The 20,328-nt window shown below is 54.6% G+C and overlaps 1 protein-coding gene across 1 annotated transcript in view; it reads left to right on the forward strand.

Moving 5' to 3' along the window:
* Positions 1–88: 88 nt before the first annotated feature.
* LOC308504083 (actin, aortic smooth muscle-like) overlaps positions 89–20,328 on the forward strand; it is a 36,232-nt gene continuing 15,992 nt past the window's right edge. Inside the window, exons 1-6 of the mRNA XM_081064112.1 lie at positions 89–208; positions 6,876–6,976; positions 11,051–11,187; positions 12,822–12,950; positions 15,034–15,144; positions 19,189–19,273. Coding sequence (XP_080920238.1) covers positions 11,074–11,187; positions 12,822–12,950; positions 15,034–15,144; positions 19,189–19,273 — 439 coding nt within the window. The 5' untranslated portion in view covers positions 89–208; positions 6,876–6,976; positions 11,051–11,073. The remainder of the gene's footprint in view (positions 209–6,875; positions 6,977–11,050; positions 11,188–12,821; positions 12,951–15,033; positions 15,145–19,188; positions 19,274–20,328) is intronic.

A 20,328-nucleotide genomic window follows, 5' to 3' on the forward strand; every position in this document is an offset into this window, starting at 1 on the left:
GCTGGCTGGACCAGGGACCCAGTGCCCTGGATGGACCTGAGTACATGGACCCTCCCTGTTCTTCCTCCTCAGATACTGAGCAAATTCATCTTAAGGAGGCTGGAGTGTGGTGGTTATGAGCTCACCTAACAACCGACCAACAGCTGTGTGACCTTGGGCAGGTGACTAACCCTCTCTGTGCGTCAGCTTCCTTGTTTGAAAAGTGAGGGTAGGTACTAGTTTCCTGCCTTGCTGTCAGGGGCTTCTCCAGAGAGCTGTGTTCCCACCTGGGGCCTGCGTCTCAGCTAGCCAGGCTGGGTTTTTGCCGGCGTCTGACCTGGGCTGCAGTGTGACCGGTGGTGCGGTGTGTTCAGCCAGCGCCAGGCCAGGCCGCGCTGCCCCTCCCCCGCTCACCCTGCTTTGTGTGCAGGTGAAGGCGGCCCAGCCTCACCCGGTAAGGACAGGGTGACCCAGGAACCCCACCTTTGTGCACAGGAGGTCAGGACTAGCCGGCCTGTCAGTCGCTGCTTACAAAGTGCATTGAGATTTCAGTGAAGCCACAGCCCCTGGACCTCCCGGGTGGACGGCCAGGCATTCTGCCCCGCCCCAGGGGAAGGCCTGCTGGACCCTGTAAAGGAGATGGTGAAGGCTCCGGGGGCCGGGCAGTGGGAGGTGGTGCTCCTCTGGAAAAGGGCCCTGTCCCCTCGGCCCCACCAGGTGTTGACAGGGCCAGGGCAAGAACCCAAGTGGGCATGTGCAAAAGGGGCCATTGCCCGTGAGATTAGAATGTCCTGTACCCCCGTTCCTCCTCCCCCTGGGCCTCAGACAACAACAGCACCCCCATCCCACCCCCACAGGAGCCACCCCTCAGCCCCAGCAGTGGGCCATGAAATGTCACCTCCAGACTGCTGTCTGACCCCCAGCTAGAGAGTGGTGGCCTCTTGGACGTGCCTCTGCCCCCAGAGAGGTTGGCAGATTACTTGTCCCTCTGCTCATACTAGGAAACAGGGTTTGAAGCCACACGTCCCCAGTGACAACCAGCAAGTGGCAGGGGCCACATTTAAACCCAAGTGCATTTGTTTCCAATCCCGCTGTCACCAATGGCCTCAAACTTGGTGGCTGAAAACAGCACAAATTAATTTTCCTTCAGTTCTGGAGGCCAGAGTCCGACATGTGCCTTCATAGGACTAAACTCAAGGCATCAGCAGGACTGTGCTCCTGGGGGGTCTCGGGGCCCATCCTTCCTCTTGTCTCCCAGCTGCTGTGGTCTCCACGTCTTCTTTCTCTCTCTGGTCAGATGTCTTCGGCCCCGTTATGTGATGACGTTGGGCCCACCTGGGCCCATCTGAAGTTCATTAATCCCATCTGCAGTGTTCCTTTCACCCTGTAAGGCAACACCTCGGGTTCCCGAGACCAGAATGTGGACGTTCTTGGGGGCTGTTACTCAGGCCCCCTCACCAAGGCCAGCCACCACTCTATCTCCTTCAGTCACCCCTGAGGTAATCGCGTTGTTCAGGGAAAGCCCATAAACCACACAAACACAGACATCGAGGAAGAAAGATATTTAGAATGTACTTGTCAAAGGCTGGCTGTCTCTAATACATAAAATCAGTCAAGATATTCTCTAAGACCAGATGAGCAAACCTCGTGAATAGGCAGGTAAAAACGCCAACGACCGTGACGATCTGGGACCCTATTCAGTGTCCAGTCATTCAGGGAGTAACGGTGAACCCTGTGGTCAGCAGACTTGGTCAGGATGACCAGCCCCAGCGCTGCCAAGGTCGGCAAGAGGTCGTCCTGCTACTGCAAACCCGTGGGGAGCCAACGAGGCAGTCTCTCTGGAGGGCAGGTTCCACCCGTGAATACAGACACCTTCAGAGAAGAACTCTGACCCAGTTATTCAGCTCAAGGAATCACCTGAGGCATTGAAGGAAGGAGAAACGTTATCGATGAGTCCCAGAGAGACGTGTAGACACACAAGGCTGACACGCCGATTGCTGCACGGTGGGGTCGGAGGTGGTCTGTCGGGCTTGTTTGGTTTTCTGTGTTTTCAATGTTCCTTTTCACTAACTCCCGCAAAGTTGTAGTACAGCTTTAAAATGCTGCACGTGTCTGGGACAGATGGAGGCATCACTTTTAATCAAGTGAAACTTCCACCCTGAGCAAGCCAGAGAGCAATGGGAATTCTGGGGGGAGGGTTCCCACGCCGACCAGGCAGCCTGCTGTCTGTGCAGGGAGAGCTGCGTGAGGAGGCACGAGGCCGGCTGTGTGCTCATCCCCTTCTCCTCGGAGCTCCCTTTCTTGTCTGCAGGGAGATTTTGTTGGAAGTGGGTATTGTTTGCCAGTTAGGTCGACAGCAGGCCGGCTGCAACTCAGGCAGGCCCTCTGGATAAGAGGCAAAGCTGAGTGGAACGCCATGTGCAAAATGAAGTCCACTTTGCACCTCTGTTTTCTGGGGGAGGGCAGGTTATTTCCATCCCACAGAACCACACTCTGCCCCTTACCAAACACAAATCTTCATATCCACCAGGAGCCCTGGAACGCATGCCCCTGGGTTGTGTGGGAAGGCCACAGTGCCTGGAGATGGGGATGGATGGGGCTGGCTTCCAGAAACTCGGTGCCCACAGCTGGCTTTTCACTGAGAAGAGACCTGCAAACACCAGCTGGCTCCTTGTGGTCCCAGAATGTGGGTGGGGTTGGAAGTCTGCACCAGGTCAGCATGACCAACCTGGACAAACACTGTCACCACGGACTCTTCTAGAGGGTTGTCAGGGCTTCACATACTTCCATGAGTGCTGGCAGCTCCCAACTGAAGAGGAAGAGACACAAGGCCTCTCTGTGTTATGTGAGGACACAGCAGGAAGGTGGCCATCTGCAAACCAGGAAACAGGCCCTCTCCAGGAACCAAACCAGCCAGCACCTTGATCTTGGACTTCCAGCCTCCAGAGCCGTGAGGATACATTTCTGGTGGTTAAGCCCCGGTCTGCAGCCTGGACTAAGACGTGGGTTACTGCTCATCAATAAAAGGGAATGACCATCGAGCCACACAACTTGGATGGAGCTCTGTGGCTCGAACGAGAAAACAAATCCAGAACGAGAAAACAAATGCATACTATGTGATTCTGTTTCTGTACAACACCTACAGTTGTCACCTTGTGCGGAAACACCTGTCCTTCCAGGACACAGGCCAACAGGCCGATCACAGGCGCCAGGTCGGAGTCACCTGTGCTGGAGAGAAGCACCTGGCAGCACCTGGTCGTCCAGGCGGAAACCCACACGTGATCCCTGTGCCCTTGTTCTCTGAGCTGCCCGGCCTCTCCCGGGGGAGGACGCAGGCTCAGGCAGGGTTTGGTTCTGGGCTGTCCAGGTTTCCCCAGGTAAGGAGCGAGCCAGGTGTCCATGGACGCGCTTCCCAGGGCTCTTCAAGTCCAGCTGCTGGCCTGGAGTGGGTCACCTCACACTCCCCGTGCCCCCGTGAGTGGGAGGCACACGTTACCCCGTGAGTGGATGTGGGTTCAGTAGTGAGCCCAGCTGCCCGCATACAATCTGCGGGCTGACTGGGGATGTTGCCGTGATTAGATACCAGAATCCACGTGGCAAGAATCAGAACGGGGTGGGCCAAGAGAGACCCTGCCCGGCCCGCTCCAACCAGCTGACCGCTACCTGGCGGTGGGCGGCGGCCCAGAGCCCATCTCAATTTTCCAGGAGCTGAAAGTTGTGTCAAATGAGATGTTATCGCAGCCGTTAGCTTCAGCCCAGGTGCCTTTTCCTTTGCTGACTTTGATTTGTGTTCTTTCACTGTATGTGCAAATCCCGGAAGGTCCCCCACTGAGCCATCGAAGCCGAGTGTGGGTTGGAGACCCCTGTACAATTGTGTGTGTAGAAAACACAAAGGTGTCTAGAAAACAGCCGCTAGAACTGTTAAGTGAATTTCCCAAGACTGCAGGATACTAAGTCAATGTGCAAACACCTGTTTTATTCCTACCCTAGCAAAAAAAATTAGAAAATGAAGATTTTTTTGATATTGTTTCTGAAAACATCCAAAACCAGAACACACTTAGAATAAAATTTAATTTTAAAAAGTGCAAGACTTGCTGTGCCCGGAAAAGTCCAGAATGTTTCTGAGGTAACACAGAGAACCTGCTGATGCGAGGATATTCCAGGGGTCACACACTGAGACGGGGCCAGCCGACAAGGAGCCCTGCGAGTGACGGGGAAGAAACGTGTTTTTTTTTCCAGTAAAAAGTTTTCAATAAAAACATAGTGAATACAAACTTTTGGGTCAGATGGACACCCATCTGGAGAAAAATAAATCTCGACTCCAACTCACCTATAAAAGATTGAGATTGGATCACTCACGTACACATAAAAGGCAAACCAAGAAAGTCTTTGATAAAGAACGGGGTGATCTTTGTAGGCAAAGAGCTCTTAGGCAGGACCATGAAAGTACTAACCACAAAAAGAAAATAAAAGAAATTGGATTTCGATGACATCAAGAACTTGCCATCGAAAGAAACCGTTAAGAGTGTGAAACGGCCATATTCAAGGCGAGGAAGTTATTGCAGTGACGCGTCTGTCCTCCAGGGGGCACTCGCATGCAGGCTATATAAAGGGCCCTGAGAAATAAATCGCCAAGAAAATGACTGAGGAGTGAATTATTAAAAATGAGAGACTTGAACAAAGTGACCAGTGAACATGAAAACGGGCCCAGCATCGTTAGTCATCAGGGAAATGCAAACGAGAACCAGCCTGAGCCACGTCCCCTCTCCCAGAAGGGCACAGAGATGGGGACGATGTCATGCGGTGATGGGGGTGGGAATTGGCGTAGCCCCTCGGGGAGAGGGTTTGTCAGCATCTCTTACAGCCAGGCACTCGTGTCCTGTGACAGCCAGCTCTCCCTCCTGGTCACATTCCCAGCGATAGACACTCATGCTCCCCAAAAGTCCAAGGGTGCCCATGGTGGCATCGTCCGTAACAGCAGTATATACACGTGTCTGGAAACAGTTTGTGTCACGGCCACATGCGGAAGCCTACACAGCGATGGAAGGGGACCAGCAAATCCACCACTACGCACAGTGTGCGGATGGCTGACACGATATTGAGTGAAGGAAGCCACACCCAGGAGCACACACTCCAGGATTCCAGGATCCAGGGACAGGACGCAGGACAGAGGGTGGTCACCTCCAGGGGCCGGGCAGTGGAGGGGACAGGGCACACCTTCCAGGGACTGGGGACATTCCATATCTTGATCCAGTCACACGGATGTAGGCCAATGAAGAGCGTCATCCCTCCGTGTTCCTGAAACGTATATGTCTTGTTACATGTAGGTGGTTTATTCGTACAGAGAAGGGAAACCAGGTAGCTCCCCCACATGAACCAACAGGATGGGGCCTGGTGGACAGTGGCCCCCTGGCACAGGAAGCCAAGCCATGCTGTGGGGCCTCCTGGAGAAAAACGCCAGGTGGGGGGCAGCTGTGGGTGCAGCTTTTTGCAGAGACCCTCTGGGTGCAGAGGGAGCTGACGGTGGGACAGAATCCCTGCGCAGACGGCACACGGGGAGCGAGGCCCGTGGACATACATGGTGACCAGCATTTATCGTGCGCTGACCACAGGATAGGTCTCTTCCAAGTCCTTTCCACACAGTGGCCCACTCACTTGTCACCCCAGTTCTGGGACATGGGGCTCATGCTCGCTGAAACCGAAGCTCCAAGTCCAGGTCATTTCCTGCAGGTGACAGTGAAGCAGGATTTGAAGCCTCCCAGCCTGGCCCAGGAGCCCTCAGGCTTATCGAGGAAGCTTCAAGCCCTCCCTCCTCCCAGGCTCCCGTTAATAGCCTTCTTCCTACCTCTTCTTATGCACAGAATTCTCACATGCTGGCTCTCTGCTTTGCAAGCCCTTAGCACTTAGAGCATAGCAAATTGGAGGAAAGACAAGATGTGTCCGGTTTGGTCCTGGTCCCCAGAGATGAGGCCATCCAGGTGGCCATTCCGAAGTTGTTTACAGAGGCCGAATTCCAGACATATGAAAGTGAGGCTGTTGAAATTACGTCCCCTATTGTGGCCCCCATGTCCATGTCCGACTGGCAAAAGTAATGCTATGGTGCCAGTAAGTATGCCCAGTGTTAGTGGGTCCTGACCTCCTATTCTGCAGCTCCACCTGCCCGGATGGGGTGTGTGCAGCGTCCACCCTGAGCTGGCCCAGCTGCCTTCCACGCCTGGCATGCACTGTGCTTTCAGTCAAGATGTCCTGCCCACTGAAGGACTGCAGCTTCTTCCGGCTGAGGACACCTGGGCCCTCCTCCAGCCCCTGCCCAGCTTTGTCCAACTGTACATTGCAGGCGAAGGCCTCAGGGAGGTCGGGCTGCGGCTGGGGTCCCTGTTGTCCTATGCAGGACAGACCCCCAGAGGGCCATGAGCTCTAGAACTACGGTATGGGTAGACACAGAAAAAGTGGGAGGTGAACATAAAAGCTAAGAGCTGACAGGCCAGGGTCATTTCAGGCTGGGACTGAGGGCCAGCTGCAAGGCCCCCTGAGGTCACCACTGTTACAGCACAGTGTGATTGTTCATGACACAGCCTAAAGCCACCAAGAAAAGGTTACCTTACACCAGCATCCTGGTTTCAGAAGGCAGAGAGGTTTGTGATTTCCTTCAGAGATGCTATGTGTTTACAAATGATATGTTCTGTGAGGCTTCAGTTTCCTGGGTAACTCGGATGGGCAGAACAGTCTGTCCCCTGATGGAAAGGGCTGGAGAGGTGGCTGATGGGTTCCACAGGACATGGCTTTCATATGGTTCTTTGTCTCCGTGGCTTTGGTTTGGCCTAGATGTTTTCACTGTTTAATCAAAGTGTCTCGGAATCATCTCTCTTTCTTTCTCTCTCTCTCTTTTTTAATAGGAAGAAAATGTCACTGAGCAAGACCAACAACTGCTGAATAATCACAAATGCACTTGAAAGTCAGGCCCACAGCTGCCACATCTCCTCCCAGGAACGCAAAGGTAAGGGAGGGGGGCTGCTTCCCAGGGGTTTGGGACCTCCTGAGCAAGGTGTGGTTCGGGGTTTCTCGGTGTAAAAGTTAATGGTTTTATGTCTTCTTTTGATGCTTCTTTTTTCCTTCTTCCTTCAACTATTAAAAAAGACTTCTGACTGGGTGGGGATTGGGCCCAATTATTCTGCAGCCCCTTTCAATTCTAAAAGCAGCAGGAACTCCACCATTTCTGCAGATGTGAGGAGACAGGCAGGCTCCAAGGTCCCCGAGTCAGGGGCTCCTGGCAGGACACTTAGGAAAGTGGCCCGGGTTTCTGTTAACAAGTTCACGCAGAGCAAAAAGTACACATTTCAACTGAGGTTCTACTCGGAAAGCTCTCCCTCGCATTGCTTACAGCCGCTGGTAAAGGAAAGTGTGTTGGAATTTTCTCCCAAATATGTCTTCGGAATTCAAAGCATTTGTACCTCTCACCAGCACACAAGCCAGAGCAAGACTTCTGCAAGTGAGGAAATCCCTCGTGAGGTCTAACGTCTCTCTTTCACAACAGGAGCACAGCCGAATATTGCCAGCATGCTCCTTCCTCGCCCCTCCTATGGCCATGGACAGGCAGGAATTGACACTCACTGTTGACACCTCTACAGAAGGTGCATTTGGCCTCCAGCATTACCAGGAGATACAGGCCAAGGTGGAGACAGGGCCCTGGAGAAGTTCGGTCTGGCAGAGAGGGGCCCCCTGTGCCGAAATGGCAAACCTTTGGTCTGGTTGGGCTCGGTGGTAGAAGCCAAGAAAAGGGAGTGAGAGACTGTTCCGCGTGGAAAATGCTGATAACTGATAACGACTATTGTCCAAACTGAAAACCCTGAAGGGCTCTGAGTTTGAAAACATCAAAATCCTTTCTGGCCAGAAAGAAAGTCTAGAACACAGTAGGTCTGCACCAATTTTTTAAATGAATGCATCGATGGAAAAGAAAGTCCACACGGGGAGCTTCTCTCCAGGGGCACAGTAGCTCCTTGTTCCAGGTGCCTCTGTAGAACGTGGCTTGTATCACATGCTCACCTCTTGGCTGAGGACCGAGGGTAGTTGTAACAAGTTACCACAAACCAAGGGACTTCAAACAATGCAATTTTATCATCTTTCGGTCGTGGAGGTTGGACTCTAGAATGGGCATTACAGGGCCCAGTCAGTGTGTTGGCACAGCCATGGCCCCTCGGAGGCTCTGGGCTCTGTTTCCGTGCTTCTCCAGCTTCTAGAGGCGCCCATGTCCCTGGCTCCGGGCCCTTTCGTCCATCCTCAAAGCCAGCAGTGCAGAGTCTTCCCGTGTCTCTCTGGCTCTGCCACGCCTGCCTCGCTCTTTCCCTTATAGGGACCTTGTGACTAAGGACCCACCAGGAAACCCAGGCTGATCTCCTTGTGTCATGATCACACCTGCAAAGGTCCTTCTGCCATGTCGGTGACAGGCTCACAGCTCTGGGCGTCAGATGGTGATGGGCATTAGGATGGGCTCCTCCAGCGGACCACAGTGGCCAAGGGTCATTGCCGGCATGGGTCACGTGGCCATTGTGGGGTCAGGGGCCTGAGGAAACCTCCACCAGATCCCAAGAACAGGGCGTCATGGTAGAAAGAGAGAAGCAGAGGCCCTAGGAGGCTGACCACCAACTTGGAGAAGCCCTTCCGGGGTCAAGAAGACACATGCCTGCCAGTCACATCACAGTGGCTTCGTTCAGGAGCCATGACATGGAGGGACAGCAGCTGGGTTACAGGTGGGCGCCGGGTTTCCTTCGTCCCCAGTTCTCACTGGTGCTGGGTAGGTGCCTGGGGTAGTTCCTGAAATGTGGGGCAGCTCAGCCTTTGCCGCCCTTTGCGTGTCAGTCACGTGGGTAAACAGTTTCCTCTCGAACAGGCTGAATGTTTCCTTCCAGTTTCTTTCGCGCTTTCCTTAGATTTCTGTTCCTGTGTGTTGGTACTGAATGTTTCCATTCACAAGGGAGTCCCAGGCCCACAGGATTTGGAGGAAAGCAGAAACGCACCCTCTGCCCAGCATGCCACCCCGGGTCCTGCCACCCTGGTGGGTCAGCTGGTAGAGTGAAGGCCCTCCCCGCCCTGGACCTATCTCATTCCACTCAGGACATCCCCGGTGGCCCGTGAGCTGGCTCAGGGACAGCAGTGTCATTATTCGTGGCCTAATTTTCCTCCTTTTGCTAGAGAAATAGAAACGGAAGCCAGCCTCAGAAGGTATAAAACAAAACAAAGGAAGAACCCCATTTTTGTTCCTCTGAGCTCAAATGCCGTTGCACCAAAGGAAGGAGAGCCATGGGACCAGCCCCAGAACGAATTCAATTCTGTGCCAAGAAGACGGCCTTCGGGTCCTCCCTCCCAGGCCTGCCTTGGCTGGTCGGGGGATATGGGGCAAGCCCCTCGCTTGTCAAGAGGTCTGTATGATGATGGGATGGTAATACGTGCCACACCGAGCGCACCTCCACGTGACCGGGAAGCAGGTTCAGACACGTGCTTCCTGCTCTGTGAAGTGCTCATGAATCTGACTGTAGGGGAGCCTGCCCCACTCGCCCCCGCCCTGTGGTGGAGAAGGAGAGGCAGCCTGCGAGAAGCCACACGTGCTGGAGATACCCGACCAGCATGCAGACAAGCAGGACACCCCCAGAAACTCCCCAGTGAGAGACTGTGAAGTCCGCTCCCCCTCAGGCGATTCTGAGGTGGCTACAGGGAGCTCACTGGGGACCCCGGGGCATGTGACAGGGCACAGTGGGGAAAGTGCCTTGACATGGCAGCCATTTCTGGACAGCAGGTTGGCCCCATGTTGCAGGAGCTTTAGAAGCTCTGAGTCCTCCCACTGGTGGTAAGGGCACGTGATAAGGAGCCAACCCACCTGGAATTCAGGAGCAGGACGAGGGGTCGGGAAGCTCCTCACAAGCTCCCTCACAAAAACCAAAAGGAGAGGCTGTAAGCTTTCCACGGTGGGGGCGATTGAAGGAGTCAGAGCAGGGACCGGTGGGCCCTGGGCTACCGGAAGCTGTCTCGGGTGACATGGGTGACACGGGGTGCTTGTCATGTTCAGAAGGAAGCTGTGTGTGCAGTGTTCCCGACAGAGCGTGTACACGAAGCACACAGGTTGTACCACACGCAGAGGCCGCTGTGCGAGGCAGGAGACGGCCTCTGTGCTGGCAGTTAGGGCACCGGCAGGGTCAACACCCAGTGCAGGCAAAGACCACCGGTGATCAGCGGGGTCTGGCGAAGGTTTATGTTTCCTCCTAGTTTTCTCTGCTTTCTGTGATGAACCTGTAGTCTTTCTCTATCTGAAAAAGAATTCAAATCACCTTTAAACTGAAGAAACCATTTGTTCTGGTAAACATGTGGTTAAATGCAATATTTGAAAGAGAAAGTGGGTCCCTCCATTTGGAGGGTGATTCGTGTTTAAAAAGTGGTAGATAGAAATAGGTTGAAAACAAATATCAAAATAAAATGGGGGCAACTGTAGGTGGTAGGAATACAGGTGATTATGATTTTCTTCTTCATATTTTCTCATGCTTTTAAACCTGCAAAATCATGGAAGAAGTTGTCTAAAAGTGAAGTGGACGGAGGGCCTGGTTTTGACCCGGGGCCAGGGGGCCATGGAAATGCCCCAGGAGAGGCAGTGTTTGAGCTGGGAGAGGAAGGGGGCCTGGCTGTGAGCGGCTCCCCCTGGGGTCTCCCCTCGGCCGGCCCCTGCCCAGAGCCCCTGCCTCAATGAATAGGAGAGGGGCCACTTCACATGACCCCAGTGGAGGATAACGGGCCAAGCCAGGACCTGGTGGAGGCTGTGTCGTCCCCACAATGTTAGCCCAGGAGGTCACGTGGTGGGCCTCCCTTCTCCTGGACAGCCCTGTGTCAGCGGTCATCGGAGGGCCCGCCTGTTCCAGCAAACTGCCCACAGCATCTAGATAGTGGCTCGTCTCTTAGGCAGGGCTCCATCCTGGGTGTGGGAAGCCACCCGCGTGGCCGTGCGAGGGGCACAGAGCCCGAGGGCACGCCTGGCACAGCCTGCCTGAGCCGAGCGCCCTGCACACTAACCGAGCTGTCTCCCCCGCAGCCCAATCCCGGCCACACGGCATCATGAGTGTGCCCGTCGTCTGCGACTACGGCTCCGGCTTCTGCAAAGTGGGCTTCTCAGGAACAGAAGCACCTGTGGCCGTGTTCCCGACCATCCTTGGGAAGCTTCGGCATGACGTGAGTGACAGGTGCCCGCCCCTGGACGCTGCTCAGCCCGGAGGTGGCCCGACAGCCCCGCCCCCTCCCACAGGCCCGGCCAAGTGAAACCCATAGAGCAGGGGCGGCCGAGGCGAGCAAGTGCCAGAGTCACGGGGGCCTGCTGGGTAAAAGGCAGGGGACCGGCCACCCTGAGTCACTGCTTCAGCAGGTCTGGGAGGGGCCAAAGGTCTGTATTTGTAACCACTTCTCAGGGGATGGTGACATCCAAAAGCCAGGGACCACGCTGAGAACCACGGACTTAGATGGAGCTGCCAATTACGTGAGTTAGAAAGCAGGCAGTTGTACAAAATGACCCTGGGGCCCATCTGTTTCCTTTTTGCTTTTCTCCCTGAGATGGTGTGGCTGCTGAGAAGCAGTTCTCACCTGTAGGACAGCGCTGGTACTATGTGGCAACTGACACTCAGCCTCCAGGACAGGAGGACGGTAGGGAGGGGTGGTCTGTGGCAGCTGCTCTGCCTAAAGGGAGTTCTCTCCTGCCTACTGACGTGCGAGAGAGCGGGCATGTTGCCAGGTTGTGACCCCCCCAGTGGCACTGCTGTGAGAATGGGGATGACGTCACTGTTCCCACCTGATGGAGGAGGCAAGCAGCTGCCCGGGGCTCATAGCAGTGGTTCTCACCCCATGGCAAACCTCTTCTGCCTAAAAGACAAATCCCTAAGGTATCAAAGCTCCGTGTTGATGAGCTGTGGCAGCCTCGAGAATGGGCCTCTCTAAAATCCACTGCACCTCTGCACCCCGACCCCCTGCATCATTACAGCACGGCCCCAGGGCACCATTGCACCATAGTAACATTTCACCGTGACACCTAGGCTGTGCTTCCCACAGACTGACTTGGCCAACATCTGAGCAGGGAGGAGTACCCAGGTTGACCCACTTCTGGGAGACACAGGCGTCCTCTGATAATGACTGTGGCTTAAGAACTCCCCAGCGGGCTGGCCCAACCTTCCTCCCAGGACACCCAGCCAGCCCTCTCCCCTGCACCCAGGATCTGACTCGGGCAGCAGCCAGCCTCTCCTGGCCTGTGTGGTGTCCTCTGCATTTTCTCTCACACAGACGTAGGCCCTAATGAAATCCTTGTACCTTTAATCCCGTTTGGGTGTCTGCTTTTTGATGCACCCAGATTAACACACAGACCAACTGGCAAATCTCCGCTGAATGACAGAATGCACGGTGCAATCTGCCACGAAAGCAGCTAGGTTCATCTTCCTAAAAATAACTGAAATTAAACAAATTGCAGACCTCTCCCCACCAACATCCCAAAGCAAACATGGAAGCAGGTGCCCTCTCCCCACCATTCCTTCCTCTGCTGCCTCCTCCACTGTCGCCCCCAGTGTCATCTAAGTGTGGGCAAGATGAGTGGCCCCGCCATGGTCCCTTGGGAGCACTTTTGCTTGCAGGTCATTTGCTGAAGCCTCCCAGTGGCATTTGGAAATAGAGTACAGGCCTGAGAAGGCCACTAATGCCAGCCCTGTGACCCGGAGCGTCCCCGACAGCATGTCCCCACCCGCCATGGCGCACTGGTGCTGAACCTGACCGCGGAGTGCAGGTGAGTCAGTCCTGAGGACTCATCTGTCCTGGCCCGTGCTTTTCAGAATCAGCTGGTGGGAATGGAAGAGGAAGACTGGTTCATTGGGGAGGAGGTTCAGAGAAGACGAGAGAAGCTCAGCCTGCAGTATCCCATCGCTCGGGCCACCATTACCAACTGGGATGACATGGAGAAGGTAGGCTGCAGCTTCTTTTGGGGTGGGACCTGTTCACAGGCCCCTGCTGCCTTGGCACCTGGGCAGGGGGTCCCACGGGCACCCAGGGGTCCTTTGGCGTCTCTAGACACTACATCGCAGTATTGACCACATAAGTGGTCCCTACTACTCATTCCCTACGGCCTTTTGGACGCAGAACTCGGCCTCTCTGTCCCGTCTCCTTTTCTCTAAGAAAGGGGTCCGATTTTCCTACCACCTAGCACTAGAGTGACGATTAAAGAGGATGATGGATAAAAAGTCCTCAATCCACTTCTCACCGTTAGGATGGCTAGTAAGAAATAAAATGACCAACAGAAAATGACAAGTATTGGCGAGGGTGTGGAGAAATCGGAACCCCATGCACTGGTGGGAAGGTAACACAGGGCAGCCGCTCTGGAAAACAGGATGGAAGTTTCTCAAAGAATTAAACAGAACGACCAAAGGACCCAGCAACCCCTCTTCTGGGCACATCCCCACAGGAATTGAAGGCAGGGTCTTAAAAAGATATCTGTACCCCCATGTTCACGGTGGCGTCATTCACAGCAGCCCAAGGGTGGAAGCAAGCCAGCTGTCCATCAGCGGGAACAGGTACACAAAACGTGGTCTATTCATACAACGGGTATTAGTCAGCCTTAAAAGGGGAGGACATTCTGACACGTGCTACAACATGGGTGCTTCTGGAGGACATTGTGCCAAGTGAAATAAGCCTTAAAAGGACACACACGAGGTCTGACCATTAAGTTCACGAACTTGGGGCAACGATGTTGCTAACCGTTTTTTTATATCAGAGGGATTATTCATTATGAATCTGTACCAACTGGACAAACAGTTAACCAAGTTTCCTATCTGGAAGTGCTGAAAAGGCTGCGTGAAAAAGTTAGACAACCTGAACTTTTCGCCAACAATTCATGGCTCTTGCATCACGACAATGCACCACAGACACCTCACCTGGCACTGTCTGTGAGGGAGTTTTTAGCCAGTAAATAAATAACTGTATTGGAACACCCTCCCTACTGACCTGATGTCGCCCCCAGTGACTTCTTTCTTTACCCGAAGATAAAGGAAATATTGAAAGGAAGACATTTTGATGACATTCAGGACATCAAGGGTAATACGATGACAGCTCTGATGGCCATTCCAAAAAGAGTTGGCAAATTGCTTTGAAGGGTGAACTAGGCACTGGCGTCGGTGCATAGCTTCCCAAGGGGAGTCCTTTGAAGGTGACTGTAGTGATATTCAGCAACGAGGTACGTAGCACTTTTTCTAGGGTCAGTTCCCGAACTTCATTGTCAGACCTCATATTGTCTGATTTCACTCACACGAGGTCCCTAAAGGAGTCAGATTCACAGAGACAGGAAGTAGATGGCGGTGCGGGGCTGGGGGAGCGGAGGGGCGTGTTTCATGGGGACAGAGTGTCAGTTTGGAATGATGGAAAGTTCTGGAGATGGTGGTGGCGACATTTGTACAACAGTGAGTGTGCTTGGTGCCACTGAGCTGGGTGCTTAGAAAAGATTAAAATGGCAGACTTTATATTATGTATGTTTCACACACTAAGGAATCCCCGAGTCCAGCAGAGTAAGGATGTAATGACCCGGGCTAATGTGAACCACTGTCTTCACAGCTGAGGGTTCCGATAGGGGCCTCCGTGGACAGTAGCACAGGTTGCGCACTGCCTTGGAGGATGTAGTAATCACCTAAGCTGCATGATGGGTAGTCCCCACCATGTGCCGGGGTTCAGCCAGGACAAGACCGACACCCTTTTTCCCAAAGAGCGCGTGCCTTTTATCAGTGCTCAAAGCAGAGGTTATCGACTGAACTGTGTCCCCCCTGTCATCTTGGGGCTCGGATCTGTCCCCCAGCCAGGACATGAGGTCCTCGAGACGGGCCGTGCTCCCCTTCCTGATGCAAGCCCAGGTGCACGAATGGAGGCTCTGCGACTTGTCCCAAGCCGTGCTCTGCCTTCCCTGCTGACCCAGAAGCCGCTCCGTGGTGCAGACAGGCGGGTCCCGTTTTTCTGTCTGCCGTGCGCACAGCCGCGCCTCACCGTGCTGCCCTCGCTCCACAGATCTGGCATCACTCCTTCTACCAGCTGCTCCACACGGCCCCAGAGCAGCACCCTCTGATGCTCACAGAACCACCTTTAAACACTGTATCCAACAAAGAGAAAGTGTCACAGGTAAGAAGCCGGGTGGTGGGCGGGGATCAGGGAGCAGGCCGCAGGGGCAGGGACACCGTCGGGACCACACCTTTGCTTTGCTCAGCGAAGATAAATTCACCAGCGGGAACTGTCTGTGTAGACATTTGGGCAAGAACGTCAGCTACCGCGGAGGGACCCCCAAGCGGTCAGAGAGGGGCTGGGTGTTTACTATTAATTATTTTACACCTTACGGCCGCTCTCTGGGGCAGAGTGATTGATTATTAGCCCCTTTGCACAGATGAAGAAATCGGAATGGCCAGGAACATAAGTAATTTGGCCAAGGTCACAGGCGAGTGGCTGACAGACCTGCCAGGACCCGCATAGTCTGGCTTGCGCCCCATTCTCAGCTCTGTCGTGTCGTGTTTCCTGCCCGGATGTCTAGCTCTGACTTAAAAGCCTCCAGATCCTCTCCTTCTCTGAGCCTCACGCGGGGCTGCCCCCGCCCCCCCAGGAAGGAGTTGGTGGCCTGTGCTGAAGAGAGATCGCACCAGATTGAACAGGATGGTGGGGCCCGTGATGGGCGCAGGCTGGTGAAGAAAGCAGCCCCCACCCCTGCCCGGACACCCTGCAGCGCCGTCCTCAGGGCTGGAGTGGGTGGGGGCTGCTGGGGCTGCTGCTGGCTGCTCGTGTTCCACTCACGTCGTTAGGCTTTGCCTACTGGAGTCCTGGATGAACTAATTCAGCAAGCAGCAAGCTTCCACCAGCTGGCCCCGAGTCTGCGGAGCCCAGCGGTGTCTCCCTCAGGGAGCAGTGACCCTGGGAGCAGGCCCTGCGGCTCGTGCGTGGCCCAGAAACAGCACCATTGATCACAGCGCAGGTGCGAGCTGCCGCCTCATTTAAAACAAAGCCCTGAGGGGGCCGATGAAACCTCCTCCGCACGTGGATAGAGCCACAGAAGTGAGCCACCGCTGGGCTCCATGTGGACCGGGCACACAGCCCATGGCCGGGAAGCAGCAGGTCCCCGCTTTGAGAACGTGCAGTGCCATCGGGGCCCCAGTGAGCTGGAGAAGGAGGGAGAGAGAGAGGGCGCCGCTCACCCGACTGTCTCAATCAGGGTCCTCCAGAGAAACGGAACAGTAGGTGACACATGGGGAGATTTGTTGTAAGGAATTGGCCTGTGCAGTTATGGAGGCTGCCATGGCTCAGGGTGAGTCAGCCGGCTTGAGCCCCCACACAGCCGATGGCGTCCGTTCCAGTCTAAAGGCAGGGAAATCCTATGTCCCGGTTCAAAGCTCACCAGGCAAGAGGAATTGTTCCCTCTTATCTGGGGGATGGGCAGGCCTTTTGTTCGATTCAGACCTTCGACTGATTGGACGACACCCACCCACACTGTGAGGACCATTTGCTTTCCTCAGCCCACTGATTGAAATGTTAATCTCATCCAGATGCTACCAGAATAATGATTGTCCAAGTGTCTGGCGCCCCGCCCCCATGGCCCAGTCACGTGGATACGTGAAATTAACCCTCACACACACCGTGGCGCCGGCCACACAGCCTGTCTGCAGCATGTCCCCACCTGCCCCAGGCCCATGGCCTGCCTCTCTGCCCTGGCTCCAAACTCACCCCCTAACTGTGTTGGGGTCCCAGCAGGAAAGCAGAGGCACACCCGCATGGGGTCATTTGGGTGAAAGTTTACTCAAGAGATTGCACACACAGGTGAGCAGAAGTTTTAGAAAAGCAACACAAGACACTGCAGAGCTCTGGACTAGTAACAGGGGGCTGTTACCCCCAAACCTGAAATAGCAGCACTGGGTACCAGCGCTGAGAGGACTGTCACCCAGGAGGGCCAGCAGGGAGGGTGGGAACCTCAGTGCTCCACCTCCTTCTCCCCCCACCATCGCACCCTTCTGGGGGGCCCTGTGGGCAGAGCCCATGGCTACACCCCAGGGCAGAGGGGGATGGAGCAAGGCGATGGCCCTGCAGGCAAACAGAAGGCAGCCATCCACGGTGGCCCGAATCTCAGCGGGCCCCAAGGAGTGCCACCTCGCAGGATAGTGGTCTGCACACGGTGGCCTCTGCCCCAGCAGGGTCCCTGCCTGTGTCCGGCAGCCAACCTCCAGGGCCCCTCCCAGAGGCTGGAACCCACCAAGCAGCTCAGGGCTGATTTTCCTCCTGGAAGGAGTCTGTACCTGAAGGGGACCTGGGGTCCTTGTCCCAGAAGAGGGGCCAATGTGGGGAGCTTCCTGTGCTCAGGGAAGGGCCCCGCCGGTTGTCGCACTGGCTGTTCCAGCATGCGTGACCTCGGGGGATGACTGGCCCTCGCTGTGTCTTGGTTTCCTCATTGGAAGAATGATAACGGTATCACCCAGGGGGCCGTCATGGAAACAAGATGAGTCAGTGCCACACTGCACTGGTCACAGTGCTTAGGGCCTGGCACGTGTTCCGTAAATGCTGCTTCTCGCTGTCTCCGTGCCTCAGTTTCCTCCTCTGTAAAATGGGAGTTTGATCTCAGGAATACTGAGGACCCTACCAAGCTCTGTGACCTCTGGCCTCAGACCAGGCCAGGGGAGCTGAAGTTGGTTTGTGCCCTTGTGTTTTTGGGGGGAGGGGGCTCTGGTGGGATGCCAAAAGCTGCCCTCCCACCTCCAGGGGTACCCTCCTCACCCGTGAGGATCCAATTCCAGGGGCTGCGGAGAGACGCCCAAACCCACAGGCACTGCCACGCTCGTCCCTGTGGCCCTTTGCGGTAATACTGCTCCCACTCGTCACACTGCAGGTCCTTCCCCTCGAATAAGCGTCTGTGGTGTCCAGTTTGGGCTGTTGTGAATAAAGCCGCCGTGAGTAGGCAAGAACTGATCTCTGTATGGACACGTCTTTCACTTCCGTTGGGCGACACCCCCACAGACGGCTGTCCCCTAGTCACACACTCAGTGGTTATCCCGGACGTGGGTAATGTCGGTTTTCAAAATGCTGCTGTGACCGGATTGTAAGATCTTTGCTAGAGGCTGGTCCGTTCCCCTCTTGGGCAACGGATTAAGCCCACATCCCAGCCACTTTCCTTCTTTTCCTGTCATTCAGGGCCACTATCCACCCGTCCTAATCACCCAGAGCCAGGTATCAGCCCCTGCGCCCAGGAGCCTGCAAAATTACTCAAATAAGCCAGCCCACAGGGACCTAAGAAGCCCGTAACCCCACCCTGCTGGTCCTCCGTGAGCTGCCTGGCTGCTCCAGCTTGCTGTCCCTCTGTCCCCGGGTGTAATCCCTGTGGCCCTGCCAGGAAGCCTTCTCTGGTTTGGAGCTACATCTGACAAAGTCAGCCTCTCATCAATCTGGGTGACACTGCCCTGGGGCCTGCCATCAAAATAACCTGTAAGGTTATAGACACCAGTGTCAGCCCTTGCAGAAGAATCTCCCACTCACCCAGCTGCCTTCATGGAGCCTGCGTCCAGGCGCCATGTTCACACCTCACCTCTGCCACCTGCTCCTCACGTCCTGTCCCCTGGTCTCCTGTGTGGACAAGGAAGGAGTCCAATGTCACATACTTCGGCGTGGACAGTAAAAATGAGGCTGTGTCTCGTGTCGTTCCTCTGGTTGACAATCAGCACCAAGGGATATCTCCTGACCAAGCCATGTCCGAACTAAGTGGCATGCAGTTTACACACCACGGTTAGCTTTCCTTGTTTCCGTTATTATGACACTAATAAGTCATCGCGAGTCTGCGTTGGAATTTCTGTTGAGTGCAGAAAGAAGGGAGGACAGGAGCTTCCCAGAGGCATAGGGAATTCAGCACGGTCCCCATCGTGATAAAATGGTGCTTTACAAGACAGTGAGGTGCTCTCTCGGCCGCGCCGTCCTGCAAGGTACCTGGGAGGGGTGTCAGCCCATTTCACAGACTGGGAAACAGAGTCACACAGTTGGGCACGGCAGAGCTGGGAGGAGGAGTGGCAATGCTTCCTCACACATCTCTTTGGGGGAGCCAAGGGCCTCCTGCAAGCAGGACTCGTGCCCCCACCCGGAAGTAAGAGCCACCCGCTCCTCTGCCTGCTGGCCTGGGTGCCCATGCTTCCCAATGCTTCCGCACAGATCCTGTTTGAGACTTTCAACGTGCCTGCCCTGTACTTAGCCAACCAAGGAGTCCTTTCTCTCTACGCCTCGGGCCTAACGACCGGTGAGTGGTCCTGCAGCAGCCCTGCCCCCTCCTGTGGGCTGCCCACGCACCGCCTGCAAATAACAAAAGAAAAATCCACAAATGCACCCTCGCCAGCCCTTTTCTTGCCTCCTTCCCTTTTCATCCCTCCTTGTTAAGCGGTTTGCTCCCTTTTGACTCACGGTTTTTTCTTGACAGCGGTAGTGAGGTGTGATTGACGCCCAATAAACGGCACGAGATGAAGGTGTAGACTTCTGGGTACGCTCATGAGACTGTCCTCACAGTCAGGATAGTGAACATACCTGCCTCCTCCAATCGTCTCTCCCACCCCTGTGCCCCCAGCATGCTCCCTCCCGTCTGTGCTCAGACAACCACTAGTCTGTCCCCATAGATGATTTGCGTTTCCTGAAATTTTGTATAGATGTGTTCACGCACGGTGTGTGCTTACTTGTATGGCTTTTTCCCCCCCACAGCATAGTTATTTGGGATGCATTTGTTTGTGTCTGTAGTTCATTTTCTGAGTTGCATTCCACTGTATGAATGCACATACTTTGGTTATCTAGTCACCTATGAATGGACATGTAGGTTGTTTCCAGCTTGGGGCTATTAGAAAGCTACTGTGAACGTGTGTACAAGACTTTGCACGGACGTATGCTTTCATTTCATTGCTGTCGATGTCTAGAAGTGAATGAAATGCCTGTGTCATATGCCAAGTGTATGCTTAACGTTTTAAAAAATCTGCCACATTGGTTGCCAAGGTGATTGCATGCACCGTTTTGCATTCCTGCCGGTCGGCTGCGTGAGAGCATTCCAGTACCTCCATGTTCTCACCAATACTTGGTGCGGTTGCTCTTTTTAATTTTCTAATGGGTGTGTGTTGGTATCTCCCTGTGGTCTTGGTTCCTATTTCCCTAACGACCAGTGACGTTGTGTACTTTTCGTGTGTGTGTGTGTTTACCATCTGCATATCTACCTCAAGGAAGTGTCTCTTCAAGTGTTTTACCCAATTTTAATATTGGGTTGTTTATGTTGGAGTTTTGAGAATTCTTTCCATATCCTGGGTACGTCTTTTAGCA

Source organism: Rhinolophus hipposideros (genome assembly GCF_964194185.1).
Source record: "Rhinolophus hipposideros genome assembly, chromosome: 10".
Classification (NCBI taxonomy): domain Eukaryota; kingdom Metazoa; phylum Chordata; class Mammalia; order Chiroptera; family Rhinolophidae; genus Rhinolophus; species Rhinolophus hipposideros.